General features: G+C 46.0%; 1 protein-coding gene across 2 annotated transcripts in view; it reads left to right on the top strand.

Annotated features, from left to right (window-relative positions):
- Asic2 (acid sensing ion channel subunit 2) overlaps window positions 1–27364 on the top strand; it is a 1110269-nt gene that overhangs the window by 996275 nt on the left and 86630 nt on the right. For both annotated transcript variants that reach the window (XM_074046357.1, XM_020187695.2), the window contains exon 2: window positions 23855–24005. In XM_074046357.1, coding sequence (XP_073902458.1) covers window positions 23855–24005 — 151 coding nt within the window. The remainder of the gene's footprint in view (window positions 1–23854; window positions 24006–27364) is intronic.

Genomic DNA, 27364 nt, shown 5'->3' on the forward strand with positions numbered 1-27364 from the left:
TCCTAATCCCATATCCCCGTTTGTGCTGGATTGCCTAGTGAGCAGCAGGACTGAGCATGAAATTCATGTCCCTATCATCCTAGGCCAGCGTTTCTCCATTCACCCAGCAATGAGCAGACACAGCCTCCTGAGGGCTCCTGTGGGTGAGCACTGGTCCTATGAGCTCAAGCGGAAATGAGAGGAAGGTGGAGAGGTCAAGAATTTCGCACATTCGTCACAATTTTTGTCCCTTGTTCTAATTCAAGAACCCCTAACAACTTTAGCTTTCTTCTCATCTTTCCCCCACTCACAAACATACAAATCAAATCACAATGGCTCTTACTGGTCCTCAATTGCTTTCAGAGGAAGTTTCCCAGGACCTGGGTTAGCTAGAGACACACAACAACAATAACAACACACACACACACACACACACACACACACACCTTGATTCATGCACATTTGTACGTGGGCATACAGGCAGGCATACTGTCCCATATTTGAGCATTCACGCGCACACCTGCACTCATATAACATTCCATTTGCTGTATTGCTATTATTTGTTTTATTGTCTGTCTTCTGTTTGAGACTTCTGGACTATAACCCACAAGAGTAGAAGCTAAATCTACCTCTGTCACTCCCGAGGATCCCGGAGACAAATACAGTGCCCAGCACATAGCAGTTTCTTAATACATATGCCTGGAATAAGTGAATGAATCAACACACGGATCTGCAAATTGCACTTACATATGTACCAAACAAGACTGCACACACATATGTGCACACACACAATATATGTATGCAAACACACATGCACATGGGAACACATGCGCACTCACATATCCCCAGTGCCCCACAGGACCCAAGGTCAGACATGGACATCACACCCGCTAGCATGAATCTCTTGGATGGGCTCCAGAGAGCCCCAGCAGTTGTTACTTTGCTATCCGTCTATCTGCCCCATTTATAGTTGAAATAAAATGTGTCACGGCTGCTTCACTGGAGACCAATGTAGACATGGAGGGAAATGGAGAAATATCGGCCCAGCTTGCATTCTGGCTCACTGGCTTGGGGGAGCTTAAGGCATAAACGAGTTTGGAGTTAATTGACTTTTTTATTGGGCTTTAATTCACTGGTACTTTTCCAGAGACTGACTCCAACAGGCAGATGTGAGGTTGAGCAGTCTCTGGGGCTGCCAGGCCCCCTCGCCTCTCTCCCTATACCCTTAATCCTGTTCTAACTCCCTTCTGTATGCAGGACCACCCTCAGCCCCACAGGACATGAGGAAGTCAGCTATGGGGTACCAGTCTTCTTCTGCCCAGCCTCTCTTTTGCCCCTTCCCAGTCAGACTCCCCTCCCTAACAAGGACATTTCAATTCAATATAGAACAGTGATTGAAAGTTCACTGTTTGCCTGTGCAGGGTGCTAAGATCCAGAGATGAACAAGAACAAATCTTTGCCCTCTGGGTCCTAGAATCAAATGGAGAGACAGACACATAAATTTCACAGTACAATAGATGCCAGAAATTAATCTGGGAATAAGACACAGTAAAGCACTGCATGACTGGGGCAAGACTGCCCAGATGGGATGTCTCCGCAGCCTCTTGAAGGGGAAAGAATCTACCAGACAAGCTACTCTTGGAAAGAGCATAAGGGCATTCCAGGCAGAGGGAACAGCTGGGACAAAGGCCTAGTGGGAAGAAAGAGCAGGAATGTTCTGGGTGCTTGTGTGAGATCCTGCATGGCTGGAGTGGAGAAGTGAAGAGGAGGATGCTCACAAGGGCAGCTGGGCAAAGCTGAGTAAACTTGAGCTGGAAGTCAAGTTTCGATTTCCATCTGTAGTACTAATTAACATGTGGTCCTGAGAAAATCAGTCTTCTCTGAACCACAGTGTCTTGAAGAGTTTAAAGTCCTTGAGCTCAAATCCCCCTTCTATCCCACCCCCAGGCCTTCTAATCTTCTTTGGGTTAATATTTCTCTGATATCCTAAGTGACCGACTTCATGGGTGCTGGTTTGAGTTTCTCTGAAAGAAGCCACCCCAGAAAAAGTCCAGTAGAGTGAGAATTGCAGTCTTATGGAGCATTTGTTGGCCTCCATGGGAAATGCATTGAAGTGTCCTTCTCAGAGCTCTACCCTGAGACTTGCAGGCCAGGGAGTTCTCCCCAGCCCAGTGGGAGAGTAAGGTCTGCCCAGGGACAGCTCAGGTTGAGTTTTCCTTACTTAAGCAGGGCAGCTATGCTTCATTTTAACATTTACCTTCCAGAATCATCCAAATTCTGGGAGTTAGTATTTAAAAGAATGAGCTTCAATGATCTGAGAGTTTCTCATTTGCCATATAAATGAGGCTTAAGAGAAAGTAGGAACGTGCTTTGAAGCACTTTAAAGCCCCATGCAGGGCTGAGAGTATAGCTCAGTGGTAAAGTGCTTGCCTAGCATGTGCAAGGCCTGGTGTTCAATACACACACACACACACACACACACACACACACACAAAGCTCCTATGCCCTATACCCCACTTTGCTCAGGACAGTGTACCAGGCTATGCCTACTATCTGGCATGATTACTGATAATGGTCCTTGCTGTTACTTTCCAGAATCCTCTTTGGAGTGATAAATATTATCATTCCAATACTCATGAAGCTTTTTGAGGGCAGGAATTATAGCAGGGAAGTACTGGCCTGGGTGCTAATCCCAGCTCTACCTTGGGCAAATGATTTAACCTTACTGAACGTGACTTTTGTGGAAAATGGGGATCATAACACCTTCCACACTGAGTTGCTTGAAGAAATCGTAAGGTATTACAGGTCAGTACCTAACACACTGTGTGCTCAACACTGGCCTCTCACCTTCCATGTCTTTAGCAATGCCGTGATCCTCAGTGCTGGGCATGGTGGAGGTTGATGTTGTATATAGAAATGAAGGAGTCCATCAGTCAATCAAGCCCAGGAGAAGTTGGGGCTCCTCTCTCTACACTCCAGTTCGATGTTCTGCCAAGCAGATTGAGACAATTCTGATCATTCTGCGATGCTGTTGTGGATGAAGGACTCCATTCCTCTTCCTGCATCTCTTCTTCCCCTGCCCCACCCAGCCCATCCCCAACTGAGCCTTTTCACAGTCCTTGCTTTGCTATTGTCCTGTTTGTATAGTCCTCTGCTGTTAAACTCCATTTTGCTGCTTTGCCCCTTTTCTTTCTTTCTTTCTTTTTTTTTTTTTTGTGGCACTGGGTCTTGAACTCAGAGCCTACACCTTGAATCACTCCAGTAGCCCTTTTTCGTGATGGGTTTTTTGAGATAGGGTCTCGTGAACTATTTGCCGGGGCTGGTTTTGAACAGCAGTCCTGATCTCCACCTCTTGAGTGACTAGGATCACAGTCATGAGCCACTGGTGCCTGGCCCTTTTCTTTCTTGTTGAAGATATGATGGGACAGACGTGAGGGATGGGTCTGTATCCTCACTCCAGTGCCACACTGTATTTGCATATCCCTCATTGTTTCCTGAACTGCGTTGTGGGTCACATGGACTTAGGGATCACAGACCTGAGTTTGAATCCTACTTCTACTTATTTGCTTAAAGCACTGAGTTTGGGATAATCATTCTCTTATGAGAGAATGTCTTGTAACTTTTCAGAGTCTAAGTTTCCCACCCATATCATGGGCATAATAACAGGTAAGACCTCTATGTAACTTACGGCTATGTCACACTCTGCTTGACCTTAACCTAGCTTCAGGGTCTTCACAGTGTGGCCCAACCTACCTTCCCCTCATCAGCCAGCACTTCCTTCCTCTCCAGCCCCCCTGCAGTCCTGCCAGGGTGCTCACTGCTCCCAGAGCATCAGGCATTCGCCCACACCTCTGCCCTTCAACAGTTTGGGGGCCCTGAAATCCTCCTTCTTTATACAGCCACAGTGAAAATCTCAACTCCTTCATGAATCATTTTCTGACCCCAGCTCCATCTGTAGTTGTCTAATTCCTCCACTACCAAGTGTTCTTTCTGCTCTTGGGTTTTTTAGTTTTTTCTTTTTTATGGGGGGGGGGTGGAATTTTTGGGTGGTACTGGGATTGAACTAAAGGCCTCCCACTTACTAGGTAAGTGTGCTACCACTTGAGCCATGCACCCAGTCCTTTTGCTCTTAGTTGGTTTTTCAGCTATGGTCTCATATTTTTGCACGGGCAAGCCTTGGACCACAGTTCTCTGTCTCTGCCTCCCAAGTAACTGGGACATAGGCACGCACCACCATGCCTGACTGGTCTTTGAGACAGAGTCTTGCTAACTCTTGTCTGTGCTAGACTGGAACCATAGACCTCCTATCTCTGCCTCACAAATAGCTAGGATTGTAGGCATAAGCCACCGTGCCTGGCCTGCTATTTTTTATTGTAGCCATTTGCTTACCTATGCGTCCCCCCAAAGAAGACTCTGTGGTCCCTGAGGGAGGAACTATTTCTTATTCATCTCTATACTCTAAAAAACTTCCAATCTTTGCAAAACAAGGTAGGGCAAGCACAAATAAGATTTCAGTTCAGTTCCTGAGTTCTCACCCCATCCACATGAGGGATTGAGCCAACACAAACCTGTCTCCTGCTACACACGCATAGAAGTGCAGACTCAATGCAATTTAAAAACATTGGCACGCAAAACCAAGCTCTGTAGAAAGGGAAACACCAAGGGCCAGAAATGAGAGAGCCCTGGAACACAGAAGTCTGCCCAAAGCCAGGCCTCAGGAAAGGGTTTGGAAAACTCCATCTACCTACCAAGAAAATGGGTCTCTACCACAGACTCTGATGAGTGCATATGTGCACAGGTGTGTGTGTGTGTGTGTGTGAGCACGTGTGTGTTCTCTGTGCCTGGTTCAGTTGAAACTGCCTGAGTGCCTACTGAGTGCAGTCCCTTCAGCTGGACACAGGATCTAGAAACTGTGGCCCACAGTCCCCTCCCCACTCTCGGATGCTGGCACATGTGCCCCACAATAAACCCTCTGTTCTGCTGTTCCCAACACTTTGCCCATTTTACCTCACTTAATCTCATGAGGGCCTTACAAGGTAGAGGGCATCAGAAGGAAGAACTGAGGGAAGTAAAGTTAATTAGCTCCCAAGTCATGGGCAGGACCAGTGTGTGAAGCCAGGCAAGTTGGCTCTGAACTCGTGGGTATAAACGCTGCAGTGTATAACCTTGAGTCACACAGTAGGTAAGCCAAAATGTTTGTTGAATGAAAACCTGCAGAGGGAGGTGGGGCAGAGTATTTCAGAATGGTGTGGTCAGGGCCAGCCCACCAAACAGGCCCAGCCCCCAGCCTAGTTCCAGAAATGGCAGCAGTTTTACATAAAATCAGCTCCCTGGCCTCTGCGTGCTCTGGGGATGGTTTTCTCCTGTCTGAGGATTGTATCTGACTCCATGACCTCCAAGCCTGCCCTTGATTTTTTTCTCTCCCCACGGTATGTCTGGCTCTAATTCCCTTTCAGGTCCCATTTGGTGGTTACCACTTATGTTCTCAAATGCACCATTAGGTGTCTGATGTATGGCATGTTGAGCATGGTGACGTGGTGGTGCTCCAAGCAAGCTGGCGGGGAGAAGAGGAGGCTGTCACTGTCTGCTGGAGTACCACCCGACAGTAGTGATTGCCCAAGAGCCACCTTTTTGGCCTCTGTGGGCCCAGCTGAGGGAGAGCGGGTTGTCCCAGACAGCATGGCCTCCTCACAGAGCCACAGAGGGAGGGGAGCACGCAGCGCCTGTCCCATGCATAGCTTATGCATCAATTGTGTACCCAGCACACATTCATTACACATCCGTGGTGAACCAGGAGCTGGAGATGAAGAGATGAGAACTTTGCCTTTCCTTCACTTGTGGGACTCACTGTGCATGACTTTGGACCTGCTCAGGATTTAGGATAGGGTCATGAGCCAAGGCCTGAAAGGCTGCAGCTGAGAGGGTGTGGAGGCTTTTTGGGGTGTCAGAGGGAGGCAGTGTGAACAAACAGCTCTCCAGCACATCAGTAAGAGGTAGGAACAACCCAGGATATGCAGAGCCTCAGCAATTATTCCCTAAAAAGTGCTTGGGGTCCCTCTGGAACACTAGCATGGCATTGACAGAAGTGTCCTTGTACTACCCCTCCCCCACCCACAGCCATCACCAGGTTGACTCATTCAGACACCCATCCCTTGGCCATCCTGAAAATGTGAGTGCCAGTGGCAGCTGGTGTTGGAGCTGGTCTTCAAGTCCCACCCCATCTTCCCAATTGGACCCTGCCTCTTCTTGGCTTGTGAATAATACCAAAAATATGCATGGCTGGCTATATGCCAGTGCCCAAAGCTCAGTTAGTCCTCTCAACAACCCTCTAAGTAGTCTTGTCTTCCATTCTACCAATGAGAGACTGAGGCTCGGAGTTTTCTTGTTCAAGTTCATAGATCTGGTAAGCAGAGGCATATGGAGATGAACTCCAAAAGTCATGCCATCACTGGCTCAGACTGCTCTCTAAACCTGTGATTCTGCATCCTAACTTGTCATTTCACCTTACTCTGCTCCCCTTGAGGGTCAGGGTCCTGGGGTATCTCCTGCCTCCAACCCCCAGACCTCCCACTGTCTGGAATGAGGAGCCCTGGCCGAAGTTCATTACTCTGAAGAATCCAGCTCTCTTCTAGACCCTCAGCTAGTGTCAGATTCCCTGCCAAGTACCTCCCCTGAGGGGAGAGGCTAAGGACCCTGAACAAGATTATCCAGTCAATTGGAGAACATCATTCTGAGTGAGGTTAGCCTGGCCCAAAAGACCAAAAATCGTATGTTCTCCCTCATATGTAGACATTAGATCAAGGGCAAACACAACAAGGGGATTGGACTATGAGCACATGATAAAAGCGAGAGCACACAAGGAAGGGGTGAGGATAGGTAAGACACCTAAAAAACTAGCTAGCATTTGTTGCCCTTAATGCAGAGAAACTAAAGCAGATACCTTAAAGCAACTGAGGCCAATAGGAAAAGGGGAACAGGTACTAGAGAAAAGGTTAGTTCAAGAAGAATTAACCTAGAAGGTAACACCCATGCACAGGAAATCAATGTGAGTCAATGCCCTGTATAGCTATCCTTATCTCAACCAGCAAAAACCCTTGTTCCTTCCTATTATTGCTTATACTCTCTCTACAACAAAATTAGAGATAAGGGCAAAATAGTTTCTGCTGGGTATTGAGGTGGGGGGGAGAGGGAGGGGGCAGAGTGGGTGGTAAGGGAGGGGGTGGGGGCAGGGGGGAGAAATGAATCAAGCCTTGTATGCACATATGAATAATAAAAGAAAAATGAAAAAAAAAAAAGAAAAATAAATAAATAAATAAAATACAAAAAAAAAAAAAAAAAGATTATCCAGTCAATCTCTAACTCTTTGCCTCATACTCCCACATCCCAGATTCTTGGAGGAGCATGTGCCCATGATTTGCATAAACACTTGTAGTTACCAGGGACTTATGATATCCTAATACAGCCCACTGGATTGGTGAACAATAAAAAAAATTGGTTGCTTCATCTTTGTTTTATAACTAATACATTGATTTTATTGCAAAAAATTTCAAGCATATACAGAGTATACCAAAGAGGGTAATGAGTTGCATATGTTCCTATTGCCCAGGTCCTGTGATGCTAACATTCCATTCATATTTCCTCTGTACCTCTCTGCCCACTCCCATCCCTCATCTGACAAAGAGAAGGAAGACTTAATATGTATTCTTTGTTATAAAATTAATGTATATCAAAATTCATAAACTTTACCTGAGCTTTGACAAAGAGATACACCTGTGCAACTCGTACCCTTATTTTGATGTCCATCTCCTTGGAAAGATTTTGGACACTGTAATTGTTCAGTTATCCCCCTAAGTCTAACCCAAATCCTGGAACTGTCTTCCATGGTAGTACAGAATGAGTCTATTCTCTCTCCCAAATGATACTTTTTCAAATATTTGCAGTACCCAACATGACTCTCTAAATCTGCTCTTTTCCATTCTAAATACCTGCTGTTCCTCTAGCCATTTCTTCTTAGTTTTTTACATTGACCAAAGGAGGCCAGTTTCCTCCTTACCAAGCCTTCTCCTGGCTGTGTCCAACTAGAGCCATGAGGACAGGAAGAGGTTTGCTGGAGTTTGGAGACAGTGTTGCTTGTCTGCCAAAGTTGTTACTTTGTAGAATGCTGGGTGGAGCCAGACAGGTGTATTTGCTTTTGCAGCCTTTGGACAACTGAGCTGTGTGCAAATTTATTTTTCCTCATAAAACAAATTACAGCATTGTCTTTTTCATTCATTCTTTTTAATTGAATCATTCATTGAACAAATTTCTATTGAGTACTTACGCTAAGCTAGGCCTTGTATTAGAGTATTTGGGGGTGGAGCAAAAGGAGACAAATAAATGAATACATTCATTTATTTCATTTATCAAATAAATATTTGATAAATATTCATTTATCAAATAAATGAATGTATTCATTTATTTGGCATTTGTTGGTTGCCCTGGAATTAGGATAGGTACCTGGTTTACTGAAGTATAATAGAGGTTCTCATCTGCCCAGCAATTGGAAGTATTTGGTAGCCAACAGTACTCCACGCTGAATTTACTAGAGTAAAAAGAGAGCCTTCAGGCTAGGCACATGACTCAAATGGTAGAATGCTACCTAGGAAGTGCAAGACCCTGAGTTCAAACCTCAGTACTACCAATAAATAAATAAATACACAGTTTACTTTTAAAGAAGAAGAAAGGAATAAGGAAAAAGAAGAAGATAGAGGATGAGGAGAGGAGGAAGGAGGAGAAGAAAATAAGAAGAAAGAAGAAAGAAGAAGAAGAGGAGGAGGAGGAGGAGGAGAAAAAAAGAAAGAAAAGAAAGAAAGAAAGAAAAGAAGAAGAAGAAGAAGAAGAAGAAGAAGAAGAAGAAGAAGAAAGAAAGAGAGAGAGAGAGAGAGAGAGAGAGAGAGAGAGAAAGAAGAGGGAAAGAGAGAGAGATCCTTCACCAAAGGCTGTATCTCCTCTCAGGGGGTAGCCCAAATCCAATGGGAGTGCCAAAACTGTCCTGTTGTCTCGATCTAAGATACTTCTGAATGAAGTATCCAGATCCCCAGCTCCTCATGGATCAGCTTTGACTACTGTCACAACTGGGCAGAAGTTGAAGTTCTCCTGCTAATTTCACTCCCACATGATCCCAAGAACACTGCAGGAAACTTGCATGCAGGTCTCCATCTCCAGGCAGTTTCCCAGAGAACCTGGCATGTACCAAAAGTGAGACAGTCTAGAGCTTATAGTCTAATGATCACCCAAATATACAGCAATGGATGGAAGAGAAGGTACATAGTGCCATGAAAGAGGGTCCCTTCATCAGCCCCAACCCCAGCTGAGATTAGAAGTTCAAGGAAGAGTTAGCAGATGATTCAGTGAGCTGGGATGGTGGAAAGCATAGGGTACTTCCAAAGTCCTGAGAAGGGCACTTAATCCGTTCTAAGAAGGAGGCGGACAGTCATGGAAGGCTTTCTGGAGGAAGTGTGCCTAGGCTGGAGTACAAAGGATTTGTCAACTTGATGGAGGAGGATGACCTTGAGCAGAGAAATCAGCATGTCTAAAGACACAGAAGTCTGAAGTAGCACGAAGTAGCATGTTTGGAAAATGTCAGAGCTGGGCAAAGCTCACTCATGGGATACAGGAGAGAAGAAGCCAGAAGGATCTATGTGGGGCCCAAGTAATGGGCATTCTTACATGTCAGCCCAACCAAGGAGTTTGGACTGAAGGGTGGGAGTAAGCAAGGATTTGCTTTCCATAACGATCCTCCTAACTGATATGTAGAAATGAATGGAGGGGGAAGGGAGCAGGCAGGGGGACTGTGTAGGAGGCCATGGCAGCTCAAGGCAAGAGATGACTTGCTCCATCCTGTCCCATGGTTGAAGCCAAGCAGGTTTAAATTAACTGGAGGGATGTCTCCAGTGTAGAATCAAGATTTAAACCTATAGAAAGCCGGTCTTCCCCCTCAATTCTCTGGCTTTAGGGAACAGGGATGGGGAACTTCAAAAGTTTTGAGTACATAGCAAAAGACTCATGTCATTGATCAGAAACACCACCAGGCCACCCTAAAGAGTCTCAGGCCATGCTGTGCCATGGCTAGAAGCAGCAGGCACTTAAGGTTTCACATACTGGCTTACAGTTGGTATGATTTATATATAGGCCACTGGACTGTGCTAAGTGCAAATCTTAGGTTTTGTTGCATTGCTAAGAAACAGCAGTGTGTTTTTCCCTGCTGTTTCATGGAGTCTGCAGAATGGGATGCACAGAGCCTGGGGTTCTTCATCAGAAGAAAGGCATCCTAGGGATGCCTTTGACTTGCTGTGGGATGCTGGGTGAGCTGGTTAGCCTCTTGAGGATTGCATTTTTCCCTCTCTAACCACAGGGATAACAGTAGGGTTGCTGGGGGATTAAATAGGATCCTGTGTGGGAAGTGCCTGGCACAGCACCTGGAATGCAACAGGGATTCAGTCCCAATTGTCCCTCTGGAAAAGATCTGCATCACAGACCTCCAAAACAACTCCCCAAACAAACAAATGCTTCCCCCTCACATCCCAGAATGGAGAGCAGACAGGGCTAGAGCCACCACAAAGCTGACTGAGGAAGTGACATTTGATCCTCCAAACAGCTCTTCTGAACTGATGGTCTATTGGTGCCCACTGGTGCACCATCATCTTACTTAGTCCCCAAGTAAGGCAGGTGTATGCAGGCTGTTTAACACATGGTAACGCAGCATCCCAGAACCAGAAAGAGAAGTGGCTGGACTGCATTCCTATGTAACCCAGAGGGATATTATTTATCCTCATTCTTTAGTGAGAAAACAGAAGATCACAGAAAATAAGTAACTGGCCCAAGGCCACACAGATCAGGACTGGTAAAACTGGGACTTACAGTCAGATCTGTCCTGATTTAAGTAAAAAGCCAGTGTTTTTTCACTACTCCATCACACAATTCACCATTCCATGATGACGCCTTTGCAAGCAACTCGTTAAGTCTCTTCATCTGTAAGTGGGACCATAGTATCAATTTTGCAAATGTGTTGTGAGAGCCAGCTGTCATATCACTTTTATAACATTTCTGTCTCTTATCTTCATCTGACTTTGTCAGGAACAAGGCCCAGACTAATGTGCAAAACTTAAAGAGAGCTGGGCACTGATGACTCATTCCTATAATCCTAGCTACTTGGAAGACTAAGATCAGTAAGACTGTGGTTCAAGGCAAAAAGTTTGTGAGGCCCCCATCTCAACCAATAGCTCAGCACGATGGCACAGGCCTGTCATCCCAGCTACGTGGGAGGCTGAGATTGGGAGGATTGTGGTTCCAGACCAGGCTGGAACAAAAGTTTGAGAGACCCCATTTCAACAGAAAAAACTGGGCATGATAGTTCGAAGGCTCAAAATCCCAATGGGAAGCATAAAATAGGAAGATCATAGCTAACAGTCCAGGCCAGCCCTGGCAAAAAGCAAGATTCTATCTTCAAAATAACCAGGACTGGAGGTGTGGCTCAAGCAGTAGAGCACCTGCCTGGCAAACACAAGGCCCTGAGTTCAAAGCCAAGTATTGAATAAAAGAATAAACCTTAAGAAGGCTCCCACTTTCAGTTCATGCCCATGCAGCCCCTGAAAGTGAGTGCCCCTTTCAATATCATGCCCTAGGTCTTCATTTGCTCCCACATCTGGAGATAAGAGAAAAGAGGTAAGTGGGGTCTGATGCAGGTGGAGGGGTATGAAAAGGACAGGAAAGCCAGACTGTCAGGCATGATGATGTAAAAACAGAAGACAAGAATAAGTTCTATGGAGATGCAATACAGCTCAACAGGAATGATGAGCTGGAAACAACACAACACAGGTAAACCTTGCTTCATGCAACTGTTCCTGAAGAATCTCATTCTGTAAGTTGATATGCATGGTTCCATGATTACATTACAGCTGCTTTATCTCCTCAATCATCGTAAGTTGTCTCATTTCCATTTCCACCTTGGCTGCTCTACCACCTGGGGATAACATCTGTGTCTTATTCATTTGTGTGCTCCCAAAACCTAGCACAGTTATGTGACATGTAACAGTGGCTCATTCGATGCTGAATGAACCAAAGGATGTTTTGTCTTTCATTTTCAAAGCCTCCAATCATCTTAGGAACGTTGATACTTAGATCCTCAGTCAGGGAACTGTGTTCCAGTGAAAACCACACTCATCTGGGAGTCTAGCTGCCAGTATCAGATAGGAAAGCAAGGGATGCTAAATAAACATTACCCCAGCTTAAAAAAACAAACTAGTGAACAGAAGAATCAGGATCTGATTCCAAAGCCTGTGCTCTCTTCACTTGGAGCAGGGCCCAAGTCTATGGTTTTTTTTTTTTTCAGTACTGGTTTTGAACTCAGGGCTTCACACTTGATAGGCAGGTGTTCTATCACTTAAGCCATTCTGCCAGCCCTTTTTTCCTGTTGGATATTTTTAAGATAGGGTCTTGGGAACTATTTGCTCAGGCTGGCTTGAAATCATGATCCCCCTGATCTCTGCCTCTTGAGTAGCTAGGATCACAGGCATGAGTCACTGGTGCCCAGCTATGCACATTTTTAGGACATACAAAGTCCAAACTCTGCCTCTGTCAAATTAGAGTGTCTTCTACCTAGTCACCCAAAATTGTGTCCCTCATAATGCCTTAACTATCTCCCACCTTCAGGGATTTCTCTTTATCACAAAAACACTCACACTGCTGCTGTACTTACATCCTTCTTGCATAAAGATGGCAAATAGGATTCATCTCACTGGCCAACTCCAGTTGACCCATCAAGGCAGCCAAGATTGTTGGGCTGAAAACAACTGTGAGCCTTAGAGGGAAAGAGTGCTGTGATCAATCAGTTATGTCTGCATGAGCCTGGGAAGGAGAGTGCCATTGTTCATGCAGTGCATCCACCAGCTAGGCCCTAATTCCACATGTCAGGAAAGCGATCTGATTAAACTGCAAAACCCCTTCTGCATTCGTGAATCTGTGATGGTTCTGAACATTCACGATGCAGGATTTGCTACCAAAATCACATGCTTCTCAACTACCAAGGCCAGTCGTGAGGAAGAAGTAGAAGACAATGATATTCTCTGAGAAGTTCCTGGAAAAACCGAAGTATGTTTTTAATAACAGGGAAAAAAAAACATGAATCAGTAAGAATGTGGGATAAGGATTTCCGTGGCATATGGATAGTTACCTATTTGACCTTTTCTTGTCAGCTTTTAGAATAAACCTGCCTTGGGATTGTTTTCTGCCCTGGCATTAATTGAAACATCTGCTTTTCCTCTGTAAACATCATAAACCATCATTTGGTCTCCACTGATGCACTGCTTTCAATGTAGCCCTGTAGGATAATGCAAAATTAACCAGGAACACAACAGAACTCAGAACAGATCCCTCCCTTCCCCATCCCACACCTGCACAAAAGGAAGGAGACTCCCAGCAAGTGTGTAATGAGGCAGGTGCAAGGAGTGACATGTGTCTTATCTCAGGGTTGATGATTCAGGTATGAAATACACTCATGATGAGAGGGATAAGTCCACCCAAGCTGGGTGCAGGGAAAGTGACTTCAGTTGAGTAGCAATATCCAGCTAGGATACCCAAGGAGTGTTCATCTGCAAGAATATCCAAGGAGTGTTCCAGAAGGGATCTGGAGACAGCCACAGGAAAACCAAGCAGGCATGTATTCCTATAAATCTAGCAGGCAGTAGTTTGAAGTGGGTTAGGGCTACAAGTCACAGGATCAGGCAAGCAACAGTAAACAGTAAAAAAAAAACAACAACAACAACAAAAAAGCAACTTGTAGTGATAGCCACAATTCTACTCCCTGTTTCATGAATTTGACTGAGTTTGACATTTTTCAGTTCCACATAGAAGTGAGATCCTGCAGTATTTGTTGTTCTGTGTATGGCTTACTGCTTTCAGCATAACATCCTCTAGATTCATCCATGTTTGTGCCAATGACAGAAGTTTCTTCTTTTTAAAGGCTGAATAGTATACCATTGTGCATGTATGTGTATGTATACCACATTTTCTTTAGACACTCGTCCATTGATGGATACTCCAATTGAGTCAATATCTTTTCTATTGTGTCTAATGCTGCAATGAATATGGCGGGCGGGGGGGGATGCTCTTTGACATACCGATTCAATTCCTTTAGATATATTCTTAGAAGTGGAATTGCTGGATCATGTGATAATTCTAATTTTAATTTTTTGAGGAACTTCCATACTGTTTTCCAAAATGGCTATACTAATTTACATTCCTACTCACAGTATACAAGGGCCCCTGTTGTAGGTTTGACTTGGTGATGTGTCAGCAGTGGCAGAACAGAGAGCGAGGCTCGGGAGGCCTCTGAAGCTGATGCAGGTTTCCTTGGGGAGAATTAGATGCCAACTCCTTTCTCCTCTCACTGCCTCTTGACCTTAAAAGTTACCCACAGTCCTACAGCTGAGCTCCACAGTGCCTGGCACATAGTAGGTATTTAGCCAGGACAACCTGACTCCAAAATCTGGGTCCTTCCGTGAATCCTGCCCACCCATTAGTAGACCCCATGTCTACTCAAGTTCTAGAGTTGGAAAAGAGCCAGAAAGAGGGGCAGGTGGGTAGAGCACAGTGAGAAGCCAGAAGCATGGCTGGCACCACTGACATCCTGAGAGCATGAACATGGCCCTGCTAAGACCAGGACCCACACTAGGGTATCTATCTCACTCTGCTAAATACCACTGATGTCACCGCCACTGCTCCTAGAGAAAATTCTGCAACATTTTCCCAAATTCCCCACCAGCACCATTACTGCCATCCAGGCAGCTCTCTTCCATGCACTCCCACAGCACTTGACACCACCCAGCCACAGTCTGCAGGGCCATTGTCCCATCCTCTAAGTGTGCTGTCTAGAATAGAAGACAGGACCTACAGATGCTCACTTAGTGAATGAATGAGCGAGCCACAACCATGGCCCCATGTGGAACAAGATCTCAGACTCCATCTCCACAGCCAAATAGCAGCTCTGTTCCTCCCCAGCTCCTGCAGGACTTGTATGTGATTCAAACCACAAATAGCTATTATGCTTCTACCTGGGCTGAGGGTGTTTGGTTTTCTACATGGCTCTCTTGGTCTTTACACTAACTCTGTTGGAAGATGTTCTCACAGAGATTTTCAAGATGAGGAATCAGGCTCCAAAAGGATGAAATAATGCCTCTAAATCTGCAGCAGAGTTGCTATTGAAAGTCAATGCTTCCTGGCTCCCAATTCCAGGCTTGTCTTTTTTTTTTTCACCCAAACCTCCCAGGAAGTGCAAACCATGTGCCAGGTACCAGACCAGGCCTTGAGAATCTAGAAATGAAAATAGCCCAACTCCTATCATCTATAAGACATAGTTAGTAGGGTCCTTAGAAAAAGAGGGACCAATTTCCACCAAGCTCTGATGCCTTCTGGCCCCTCCCCCAGCCAGCCAGGCTGCAGTGCAACTTGAAAGTCTTCTGGTGCCCACAAATCACATCCTGATCTCAATCAGATCCCCACATAGAGTTCCTCATGAGTGATCAGGAGAGATCTTTGGCAAAGGTCTGGTGTTTTGAACACCTTTCTGCGTGAATAAGCAACTTGCCTTCAAGGTACACTTAGAAGAAATCCACCAAGAGAAATTTGCTCCAGAGTTGGGATGGAAGAACACTCAGAATCACTTGGAACTCTCTTCTTGCTATTATCCAGACAGGTTTGCTATCACTGACACTCTTTCTTCTGTGAGGTACACACACATCTCTTCCTGCGAGGTGTGAAGCTCTCTGACAGTTGCCCAGCAGAAAGACCCTGGCTGCACTTCAGGCTTAGAGACAGGAGGCAAGAAGACCTCTGCTTCTTAGTGAAGCTGCACAGAAAATGTCACATTTCAGCAGATGGACGCCAGGGCATGGAGAAGGAGGTCATGTTACCATATCATGCATTCAAATAGTGCTTAAGCCTTCTAACACAATGCCTACATATAAAGGGACACATCAGCAAGCCACTCTCCACTGTAGGACCTTGAGCAAGGTATTTCACTTTTCAAAGCCTCAGTTTCTGCATCTGTAAATTGGGGAGAACGACACCTACATCAAAGAGCTTTGTGCAGCTGGGGGTGATGGTGCATGCCTGTAATCCCGGATAATGAGTTCAAGATTAGCCTGGGCTACATAGTAAGACCCTGTCTTAAAAAAAAAAAAAAGCTTTGTAAGTCTTCAAAGATAGTGTTTAAAGCAATCAGCACAATGTCCATTCATAGTACATGCTCAATGGTGTTCACTCTTTCTTCTCCTCCCAGAAAAATAACCTCTGAAGGTAATGGTATGAATGACTTCCTGAGGAAGATGGAGGCCTCCTGGTGGGACAGGGGCACTGGGGCACAGAGGTTGTGTTCTCCTTGTCTCCTTAATTCCCAGGAGCAGTGCCTGCTTGTGGAGGTGCTTTCCTGGGTATTCACTGAAATCGCCTTTTTAATCTCCTTGGGGGGGAAGTACAGTCACACATCACTTCTTAGAATACAGTAGTGGGTCAAAATTCCCGATGCAGGAACAAATGAATGAGCAAGCAGATTTCAGAATAAGAAACAGACCTTGCTTTCAAAGAGCTAACCATGTCCAAGCCTCCTTGCTAATACATCCTTCAGCTGTGTCAAACACCTTTAATTGCTACTTCAGAGAGACATTTGGTAGCCCATTTCTCAGACAGCCTCACTTCTCCACAGTGTAAAGTGTGTTTGAGGACTTTGAAAGAGAAAAACAAAACCAACACAATTAAATGGCTAGCTTTAACAAGCACATAATTTTGAAAACAGCCTAATGAGAAATTTCAATAACCTCATTGAGAGGAAAGTTGAATTGACTGAGGGAGTTGTGGGGGAGAGGCTGAGTTTTAGGGCTATTTTGGAGCAGTGAAATCTAGTTTCCTTCAAGTGTAATAAGATGAGAGGAAAGACTGGTTGCCTAGAAGACACCCTCAAGGTCAAGATTAACGAGTGGGTTAGGGGTTTGAAGCTTGCAGGTCCAGCTGCGTGCTGGTAAGTGGATTTCCCGACAGCTCCCAGGGGGCTTATACATAATTTATTTTCATAAGTAGGTACATGGTGTAGAAATGTTGTTTGCACTTTTAATTGGACCCAAAGACCATGAATTCATGTGTATCAGTTGTTCCTAGCCTTTCCTAGCAAGGGTTCCACTTTGCAGTTCCTGTAATCTGTGAGGCAGGGCATCCCAACAGGTCACACCAAGTCTGGATGCTGGCCCCTAAGCAGGCAGTAGTAACCAATCCAGAGTGCGGGGCCCCAGGAAAGGGATCCTAACCATGCTCTCCAGCCTCTGGCACATGCAAGCAGAAGGCTTTAGCCATCAAGCCCAGGTTAGATCTCAACTCTGCCCACCAAACTAGCTGTGTGACCTGGGGCAAGTCACTTCACCTCTCTGAGCTTAGCATATGCAAAATGAGAAGTTTGGAGAAGACTTTTGGTGTCTAGAAATTTTTTAGGATTCTTCTGACTCTGCAATGTACCTCCTCCACCGCTCTTTGGGAAGCACCAGTCTGCTGGGCCAGAGTAGGGTAGAAGAGGAGTGTAGGTGTGAGCTGTAGCTACAAGGGTCAGGGGGTGCAAAGAGCTCAGGCTTTGGAAGGAGACAAAGATAGATTTCACCCTGCCTTCTCCATCTGCCAGCTCTATGACCTGGCTTAGCCTCTCTGAGCCTCACTTTTCTTATCTGTAAAATGGGGCTGCAATACCAACCTCACAGGGCAGATTAATGACAGCAGATACACAGTGACTATCACAAGGCACAGAGCAGGGGGGTAGACAGTAAAGACAATCTATTGTCTCAGTGCATCTCTAACACTTATGGGAAAGACAGGGAGACTTGTCCCATTCCCACCAGCATGTTTTATTGATTTAGAACATGTCAACTTCAGATGAGGGGTGTCCACTGTACCAGTAACTAGTTATAGTTCATTTGTTGGGATCCAAATGTAGATTTCCACACCATGCTGTATGTGGTAAAGCATCGCCCCTCCTACAGGACTCCTTGGCCCCCCAGGAAGCCATTGGCTGCCCTGGACTTCCAGAGGCAAGGTTAGCACCACTAGGAAATAAGCAGTCAGTGGCACATGGCTATTTTCATCTACTTCAACTACATTACGATGAACTCAGGGGCTGGGGCCATAGATCAAGTGGTAGAGTGCTTGCCTGGTCAAGATTAATGAGTGGGTTGGGTTCCAGTAGGTTAGGTCCTCTGGGTTCCAGCCCCAGTGCCATGAAAAGAAAAAAAAAAAGATGAACTTAATATGGTATGGTGGGGCATAAGCAGGGCAGGAACCCCAACACTCCCATTCTTCAACTTCTTCAACTCATCTCCGACCCCTTCTTCCCATAAACTAAACAGTTCACTGCTCTTCTGCTGAAAGGAAGAACACAGCTCCTCCCTCAGAACCAGTGAAGGTGTCTATTATGTAATCTTCCATGCAAATCCACTCATATGCTCTCCATTAGATCCCACAATCACATGGCAAGATGACGACGCTCAATTTGCAGAAAAAAATGGAATTGGGAATGGTCCATGATGCGTTCAGCACCACAGACTTGACAAGCTATGAGCAAGCTGCCTTGACCTCATCCTGCTTGGTTCAAAATCCCATGGTTCCCACTTTGTTAACTTCCTTGATGAAAAGGTCCCACCCATGAGTCCCAGCCTCGGTTTCTTCAGCTGTAAAATGGGGATGTAAATATAAGAGACCTCCTCATCTGGGTGTTTGGGAATGAGATTGTAACTATGGCAGTGCCAAGCAGAGGTAGCACAGAGGAGAGGCTCAGGAATTGTTAGATTTCTTCCCTCTGACTTCATGGAGCTATTTGAGAAAGTCAAAGTGGTACATAAATATTTTCTATCAATAGGAATGCACCATGCAAATATTAACCATGAAGAGGATGAAGATAGTGGTCATGGAACCTACTTTTAGCTCAGGAGCCTCCCTCACTCCTGGAAATCCAGATTTGAAGGGTGCACTCTTCTTAATTCTTACAAACCAATCCAACTAAGTACAGTTCTAGACTTTTAACAACCTGCAAGTGTAGTCTTGCCATCCACAATGGGGCTGTCAGCTCTTACCAGGAAGGCAGAGAAATGCCTGGGAGAATGGCATGTCTGAAGAAGCAGAGATCTTGGCCTGACAGTCTGGATTTAAATAAATTGTATTTTCTGGCTAGGGGTGATAAGGTGTAAATTTGAAGCGTGTGCTACACTTACCCGACATTATGTCCCGAAATGAGGAAGGAGAGCAGCATCTTGTCCGTTTGTAGCAAAAATGTGCTCTGTGTAAACAGCTCAGCAGCCTTTGATGTTGAGCAGAGAGGAAAATAATCCTCAGAAAAGCCAGACAGGAGCTGTGAGCTCTGCAGCCCAGCCAGGGAGGCTGGCAAAGATGGGTGGCCAGCGGTGCTGTGCTTTCTCTGAGCCTCTTCACCGGCACCATCTTCTTAGTTCCTAAAAGGATTATTTACTTTAACACCTTCACAGAGAAGCAAACAAAAATGCATAGGTACAGTTAAGGGGGATGCTAGGCAGGCACAACGGAGAAAGGAAGGGAGTTTGCACAAGAATTCATCATAAGCTCTGGCCAGAACCCCTGTGTGAGGCCAGTCAGCACCCATGGGCACCTCCCAGCCGTGGGCAAGGGGTGCAGGACTGCAGCACCTTGGAGCCTATTCACTCATTCACTCATTCATTCAACAGAACCGACACAGTCCATGCCTGCTTGAGCTTACAGTCTAGTGGAAGCCATGTTCAACAAATAATCACATAAATGACCACCTAGTTACACACTATGAAAGAAAAATACAGGGGATGTGAGACTGTAGAGCAAGGAGCCCCAACTCAGATAGTGCTGGGAGCCAAGGGTTGGACTGGTCAAGCAAGGCCTCTCGGGGAAAGTGCAAAAAAAACACCTGAGGCCTGATCAGGGGTGGTCAGGTAAAGCATGTGGGGAGAATATTCTAGGCAGAAGAACAGCATGTGAAAAGGCCCTGTAAGGGAAGGGCCTGCTAACCTCCAGGGACCTGAAGAGGCCAAGATGTGTGAAGCATATGAAAGGGACAAAGGGAGATGGCAGGGCTGCAGTGAGGGCCTGGGACTTTGTCCCAAACCAAGAGGAAACCACAGAAGGGCTTTAGACTTCCTCCCAGGTGTCCTGACTTGATAAAGAATTTGGCAGTCATAGATCATCATTAAACATGGCTGTGGTCACCCTTTGGTTCCCAGCCCTGAGCAACTCTGAGTGGGTCAGCTCAAACCAGCACAGCTGTGAACTTGCCCCAGCACCTTGCCCCACAGAAGGGGCAGGAAAGATCAGCCTGACACCAGAGCACCAGCAGGAATCACCACCTGGGCTAGAATGAGGGCCAGATCTGACAAAGGAGCTGTCAAGATCGGAGCCAGTAATCTCTGCTCTCTCCCACATAAGCACCCATTCGTCTCCTCATTTACAGAGACAGCTGCAGTTTAGCAACTCACAAGACTTCAGCTTCCACTCAATCTGCACAGAGCAGGCACCCAGTCAATACTCAACTGAAGTTCAGATGAGGACTGTAGTAATGCACTACATCCCCCATCTGTTCTTGTGAGTGGAGAAACTGAGGGAGGCTGGAATAAAAAGGATAACAGGCTGAATTAGGAGTCTGTGTCCCAGCTGGACTTGTCCTTGCTGGGTAACCTTGAGCAAGTCACAGCCTCTCCCCCAGGTCTTCATGTCTTTTCTGTAATATAAGGTGGGTGAGCAGTCTCTAAGACTGCTTTCAGGTCTACTTTGTCTTCATCCTTGGATGCTGGGGATGATTAGCATCTTTTCCTGTCACTCAGCATGTTGTGGCAAGGCTGACAGCAGAGCAGACATAGCATTCTAACCCTAGCCCAACGTTCTGAAGTTTAAGGGCCAAATGGTGTGGGAGGAAGGCATTGGCGGGCGGGGGGGGGGGGGGTTGGAAATTGCAGTCATCTGATGCGAAGCTGAAATTCACTTTTTCTGACAGATTTCATTGTGTGGATAGGCAAATTAATATTAGGAGAGGTTTTGAAGACAAAAAGGATAGAGTATCTACCCCCCCCCAAAAAAACACTCTGTTGGAACACCTCAGAAGTCACTCCAGATGTGTTCAACCCCTTGCAATGGATGCACTAACCATAAAATGCTCTTATCTGCTCGTTACAGTGGTTCCCAAGAGCATCTCTCCAGGGGACAAGTTCATTAGCCAAGTTCAATCACTGTATGCAGTAGTGATGATAAAAACTTGATTCTTTGAAAAACTGTGTTTGCTTTGGACTTTGCCTTAACTCCTGCTGTTCTCCTGCACTATAAGCTATGACAGTAAGGTTTGGTTGTCCTGAAATGGTACAGCTAACCAGGCACTCTGAGCCGTTCTGTAATAGAATCTGGTGTATTTGCTAGGCCTTCATACAGGTCCTGAAGACAGACAATAGGCTTTATACCTGTTTGCAATCCCCATAATCCTTGCACGTAGTAAGGACAAGTGCATATGAATATTGACCGTCTGATAAAAAAAAACAAGGCTAAGAGGAGTGATTGGGAAATGACTCAATGACAAAGAACTTTGTGATCCTCCTAGGACAGCACACCCAGAAAGAACACATGTTGAAATAAGATAGACATAGATTTGAATTGCAACTTTTCTACGTACTAGCTGTGTGACCTACGCAAGTCACTTTACCTCTCAGGCCTTTGGTTTCCTCCTCTGCACAATGAAAGCAGCAATACCCACCCATGGTCATGGTTGTGAGGGTTAAATTAAATAACATAGGTAAATGTCTAGCACAGTGTCCGGCATGTGGTAGAACACATCTGTCTTCCTTTCATCTAGTTGTTAAGATCTGCATGAGAAAGGCAGCCTCCAGTGTCTCTGCTCTTTATCTGCCCTGGTACTGAAGGATGGGAGGCCAGCAGGGCCTCCCTACAGTCTCCATGCTGCAGAATGGGACAAAGCAGTGGAGCATGGTCAGGGAGGTAACCGGACACAAATTTCAGTAGCTGCAGGAACCCAATTCAGTCAGCCTGGCTCTCTTTCAGCCAATTTTGCCAGATGTAATTTGATTTGAGTTAAAAGTTGCAAAGCACTTATATAATCATACTAACCTATCACATTTGTAGAAAGCTCTTATAGTTTTCAAAGCACTTTTGCATGCATTACCTCATTTGATGCTCTCAATAACCCTGAGAGGTAGCAAAGGCAAGGACTAGAATCCCCATTTTGTGGGTGGAAAAATTGAGACTGGGGAGAGGCGTTATTTGGTTTACCCAATGTCATAAAATTGAGTGACATCAAAACCTAGACAAAAATCTCTGCTTTCCTTGCCCTGGGCTTTTTTCCTCACCATCACATGGCACTTTATAATCATGCTTTCATCAAGCAAAAGTGGACTGAGCCCCTGTTGTGTGCCAGCAATGAGCCAAGTGCTGGGATTCCGAAGTGAAAGGCAGAGTCAAGTTCAGGAGAGATGCAGAGCCAACTATTCAGTGCTGGGTGCCATGGTGAAGGAACAAGGGGAACCAAAAAAGCGCAGCAGCCCAACTTGGGCCAGGGTCTCAGGAAGTCTTCCTGGAGTTGTAGATATATCAATCCAGTCTTGGAGAACAACTAGAGGTTGTCCAGGCAGAGGGAGGAATGAAAGGGGTTATAGACAGCTGAAGCAGCAAGTAGAAAGCCAGAAGTATGTGAACCCCCAGGGTATGTTCAGGTGCTCAATCTGGCTTCACTACCCGCTCACTCACTCACTCATCCATCCATTTGTTCATTTAACATATATTTGTGGAGCACCCCTAGGCCAGGCACTGTGCTAGCCACTGGAGAAAGCTACATAAGTAAGCAAACAGATGTGGCTCCTGAGCCCATGGGGTTTACCTTCTAGCAGTGCCTGTGGACTCAGGTGGGAAGCACGAGACTAGAGAGTGGAAGGAACTGGCAGAGTGCATCACAGAAGGCTGGGTATGGAGGGTCTGAATCTTAGCCTAAAGGGAATGGTGAGCCCTGGTGGATTTTCAGCACAGGATTTTTATGATCAGGTTTGCATTTCCAAAAGAGTGCACAGTCAGCTTAGAGGATGTCTAGAGAAGGTTGTCTGGAATCTGAGAGGCCTACTAAAGAAAAAGAGCAATGCTGATGGAAACATTTGGGTCCTAACTTACTTCAGCATAGAAAAGAAAAGACCAAAGTCAATGCAGGGGTGAGAGTATTGATGGATCCTGCTGGATGATAACATATGGGAGTGAGAAAGAAGAGTAGACAGTGACTCCAGGGCTCTGGTTTGAGCCCCTTGGCAGGTGGTGATGCTGTCTCTAGGACAGTAGTACATGAGTGCAGCCTGGTGGGGTAGGGAAGCTAAGGAAGAAGATCTGTCTTCTGTAGGACAGGCTGAGCACAGGCATCAATGGAACACCAGGAAGGTACTTATCAGAAAGTGGAATCAGTGTTTCTGGAGCCCAAGAGAGCACTCAGGGATGGAAGTGTGGACTAGAGGATTGGGAGTTTGAAGGTGGTATTAATACTTGAAAGTAGATTGAACCTTGGGGAGGGAGAGAGGGGTGGGTATCCAGAGGAAGAAGAGACCAGATCCCATTTGACAAGCCCCAAAGCATGTCCTTATTCATTCTTTGATGCCCGAATCCCACTAGGCAAAAGCCCAGTCATCAGTCAAGGGTGAGGAATCACTGGTCCCCAAGAGAAGTTGACTGTGATGGGTTGTGGGGATTCTGGCCTGCTGTGGGATTTCTGGGGTCTCACCAGTCCTTGGAGCTCAGTGTGAAGTCATTGTGTGCTTCTCTCTTTTCTCTCCCTCAGGTGTTTACAAAATATGGGAAGTGTTACATGTTTAACTCAGGAGAGGATGGCAAGCCTCTGCTCACCACAGTCAAGGGGGGGACGGGCAACGGGCTGGAGATCATGCTGGATATTCAGCAAGATGAGTACCTGCCCATCTGGGGAGAGACAGGTGAGCTGGGCCCAGGGACTGGGGCACTGGGGCACTGGGGCACTGGGGCACTGGGTGGTGGCAAGGGATCAGGCCTCACTCAGAAAGGCTGGTGAGGCCGAGCTGGACTGTCTTGGTCCATCCTAAGAAGGACTGCTCTCAAGCAAGCTTCAGCAACATGCCAGCAAATTGGGAAGATGTCCCTGGAGTGGATTATCATGTCCTGGGTTCTCTGGTGGGAGAGGGGCAGAGGGTAGGAATATTGGAAAGGGAAAGGAGACAGGATAGGGAAGGTATTGGAGAAGAAGACCAGAGGAAGGCTTGAAGGAGCAGATGTGGTTGGGCAGAAGAGTTGCTTGATTTGGTGAGCCCCCCCACACCATGTGTGCTTATTTCATGCATTCATTTTTTTTATTCTGCAGACTATTCATTATATGAATAGTACACTCTCACATTTTGCACCAAAGTACCAGTTTAAGGTGAAAAAGACCAAGTTCTTGATCACAGCCTAGTGGAAGAAGAGACACACAGGATATGTGGGTTCAGAAAAAGTCTCATAGTAGCACATGGGGTATTTGAATAGGATCTTCAGATAGTTCTGGATTATTTGTGTTGGCCTGATGTCAACACAAGGGTCTTTATGAGGGACACAGGGCAAAATGATGCAACCATAAACTAAGGAATGTTGGGAGCCTCTAGAATTTCTCCAGGAAAAAAAAGGTCAAGATGTGCCCAAGACTGGGAACTGTGGATACAAAAGAGACTCAAAGTAAAAGTAACACTGTGCTCATCACAATGGGAGGATTGCAAAGGAGGGTGAAGAGAAGAGCCTGGGAAGGGCCCTCCAGAGAGGGAGAGAGAAGGGAAATGAGGGAGAGGCTCTGGGCCTTCACACCAGAGCTGAGGAAGGGGTTTAGGCCAGGCACCTCAGCCCCCACATCCTGCTGCCCCACCCCACACTTCCTCCTACAAAGGAAGAATCTGAGGTCCAGTTTCATGACTTCCAGCTGCTTAGGCAGTAAGGGCTTCTGCCCTGAGGATGGCTGACTACATGAGGCAACCGCGCTCTTCCACTGCCACACTCTCCTCTCCCTTGTCAGCACCTCTGTCTTGAGCACCCTCATAGAGAGAGATAAACGTGGCCATTGGTTTCACATGATAGGTAGTCTTCAACTCCTTTAGCTGAGAAATAAAATGGCCTCACATGTGGCATTGCAGTGATGCCTTATGATAGCTTACCTCTGCTCCAGGCACTCTGAGCCCCATCCTGCTTGCTGAGGAGATGCTCCAATGATCTGCTTCTCTACATTAGATGCCACTCCCCTCCAGACCCAGGTGCAGCAGAATGAAGGTCTGTGTTCCTGCTCTGGCAGCCCTGAGAGCTGATGAGCAGGGCTAAACTTTCTAGAACATCCTAAGGCTAGGCTGCATCCTGTGACCATGGGTTCCCTAAACAATCCTGGAGCCTGAAGGCTGGGTCCCCTAAGTCTTCATTCTGCCTCTCAAAGCCATGGGTAGTCAGCCTGGAAAGAACATGTGTTTCCTGAAACAAATGATGTGTTTGAAGCCATGCATTAACTCATGGCCAAGCCAGTACTGTCTTGACCAAGTTTCTGGGTCAACAGTCAGTCCAACAGGACCATGAGTTGTTCCAGTTGAGGACAAATCCATTTTTGCGGTGAAGGACTGCTACACACCTACATGGTACAGGTTATTGTCAGGGATACAGAAGACCTGAGACAAAGGCTCTGCCTTTCAGAAGCATATTATCTCATTAGGAAGCCAGGTGTGCACACAGAATCTACAAGAGAACACCAGTCTCACTCTTGCCAGAAGCTTAAGCTACTCCACAAAGGTAAACCAGTACTGAGGCTGTTTCATTTGAGGTTGAGAAGTTGGTGAAGCAACTTGAAGCTGCACTAAAGGAGGATGGTGTAAGCAGAGTCAGGGAGGAGAAGAAACTGGTTAAATAAGAAACTGGTTGACACTGTCCAATAGAACGTTCTGGAGTCATGGAAACATTCTGCTTGTGTTATCCAATATATTAGCTGTATTTAGGGAGAATGAGAAAATGAGTTTTTAATATCATTTAATTTTTATTAATTAAACTTTAAATAGCCCCAATGGGCTAGAGCTACCCATTGGGGTAGCTACCATATTGGAGAGCAGTTAGACTACTGGAATGCAGCTTCGTCTAGCTCTGGCTAGCTCTTTGGATTTTTGCCAGTGCATTCCTCTAGGGCTGTGATAGACCTCATTCTTGTCAGGCAGAGCAACTTGTCCCCACTAAAGGAAGCTGAGACTGGGCCAGTTCCCACTGGAACACCTAGGTGGGCTTCTTCCATTAGGGCTTCTTCCATTGTACCTTTCTTCAGACAGAAGCCTCTGAGCAATGACCTGCCTCTTGAAGACTCTGGTTACTCAAAGTTGCTTATTTCCTGGGCTAGCAAGGAAAGAGGATGGGTCCCATGTAGGTAGGTGTGAAGCCAGCTCTCCTGCTGAAGTATAAGTGGATTCCAGCAGGTGAGGGATGCCTGTCTGTCACCCAAGGGGGCACTCAGTAGATTGTTGATCCTGAAGTTTCTGAATCAGTTTTCCTGACCTTCTAAGCTACTTGGTCCCACAAACGCCATCTTGCTTCCTTGATAGTCCCACCTCTCAATCCTCAGAAGAAGGAGCCCTGATCCCTATAGGAGATATTTGAGTGATAATGGAAAAAGAAAAGAATTGAAATATGTCTGTTGAGAGAGTGGCTGCAGGCAGCTTGATAACAATGGCCACATAGAATGATAAAGAAAATGACATGAGAGACCCGAGATCAAATCCATCTCTTTCTTTCCTATCTGAGAACAAGTAGATGAGCCTTAGTTTCCTCATCTGTAAAATAGGCCATCAGCTGCAGAGGATGGTGGAAGGGCTCAGAGGAGTGTTCTCTGCAGGCTGCAAACAGAGAAAGGATAATGATGGACAGCCAAGGGGTGAGAGGATATTCCAAATATCCCATACCTGTCCCAAGGGTTCTGAAACACTGGAAGCCCCACGCTGCTCAAAGAGAACCTCTGATACAGCTTTGCCTTGCCTTGTAGACAGCTTTGCTCTCAGCAAGTTAAGGAAGCAGTGAGAGAGCCACTCCTCTTGTAGAATTCTAATTAGCAAGCAGAATTGGGGGAGGTGGCAATGATTTGCAAGACCACTATCAATAACTCTAGATCTAATGAGTGAATAGAAAAAGGCTGCCTATGGTCTCAACCTTAGCAAGCAGAAGGTGACTCTGAAAATTATCAAAAATATCCCTTCCTCCAGGCTGATAATGCCCCACATCAGGGGGTCAAGAGGTCAAGCATCACTATGTGGGGCACCCTGGTAACATGCCATTCTAA

Source organism: Castor canadensis, chromosome 11, assembly GCF_047511655.1.
Source record: "Castor canadensis chromosome 11, mCasCan1.hap1v2, whole genome shotgun sequence".
Classification (NCBI taxonomy): Eukaryota; Metazoa; Chordata; class Mammalia; order Rodentia; family Castoridae; genus Castor; species Castor canadensis.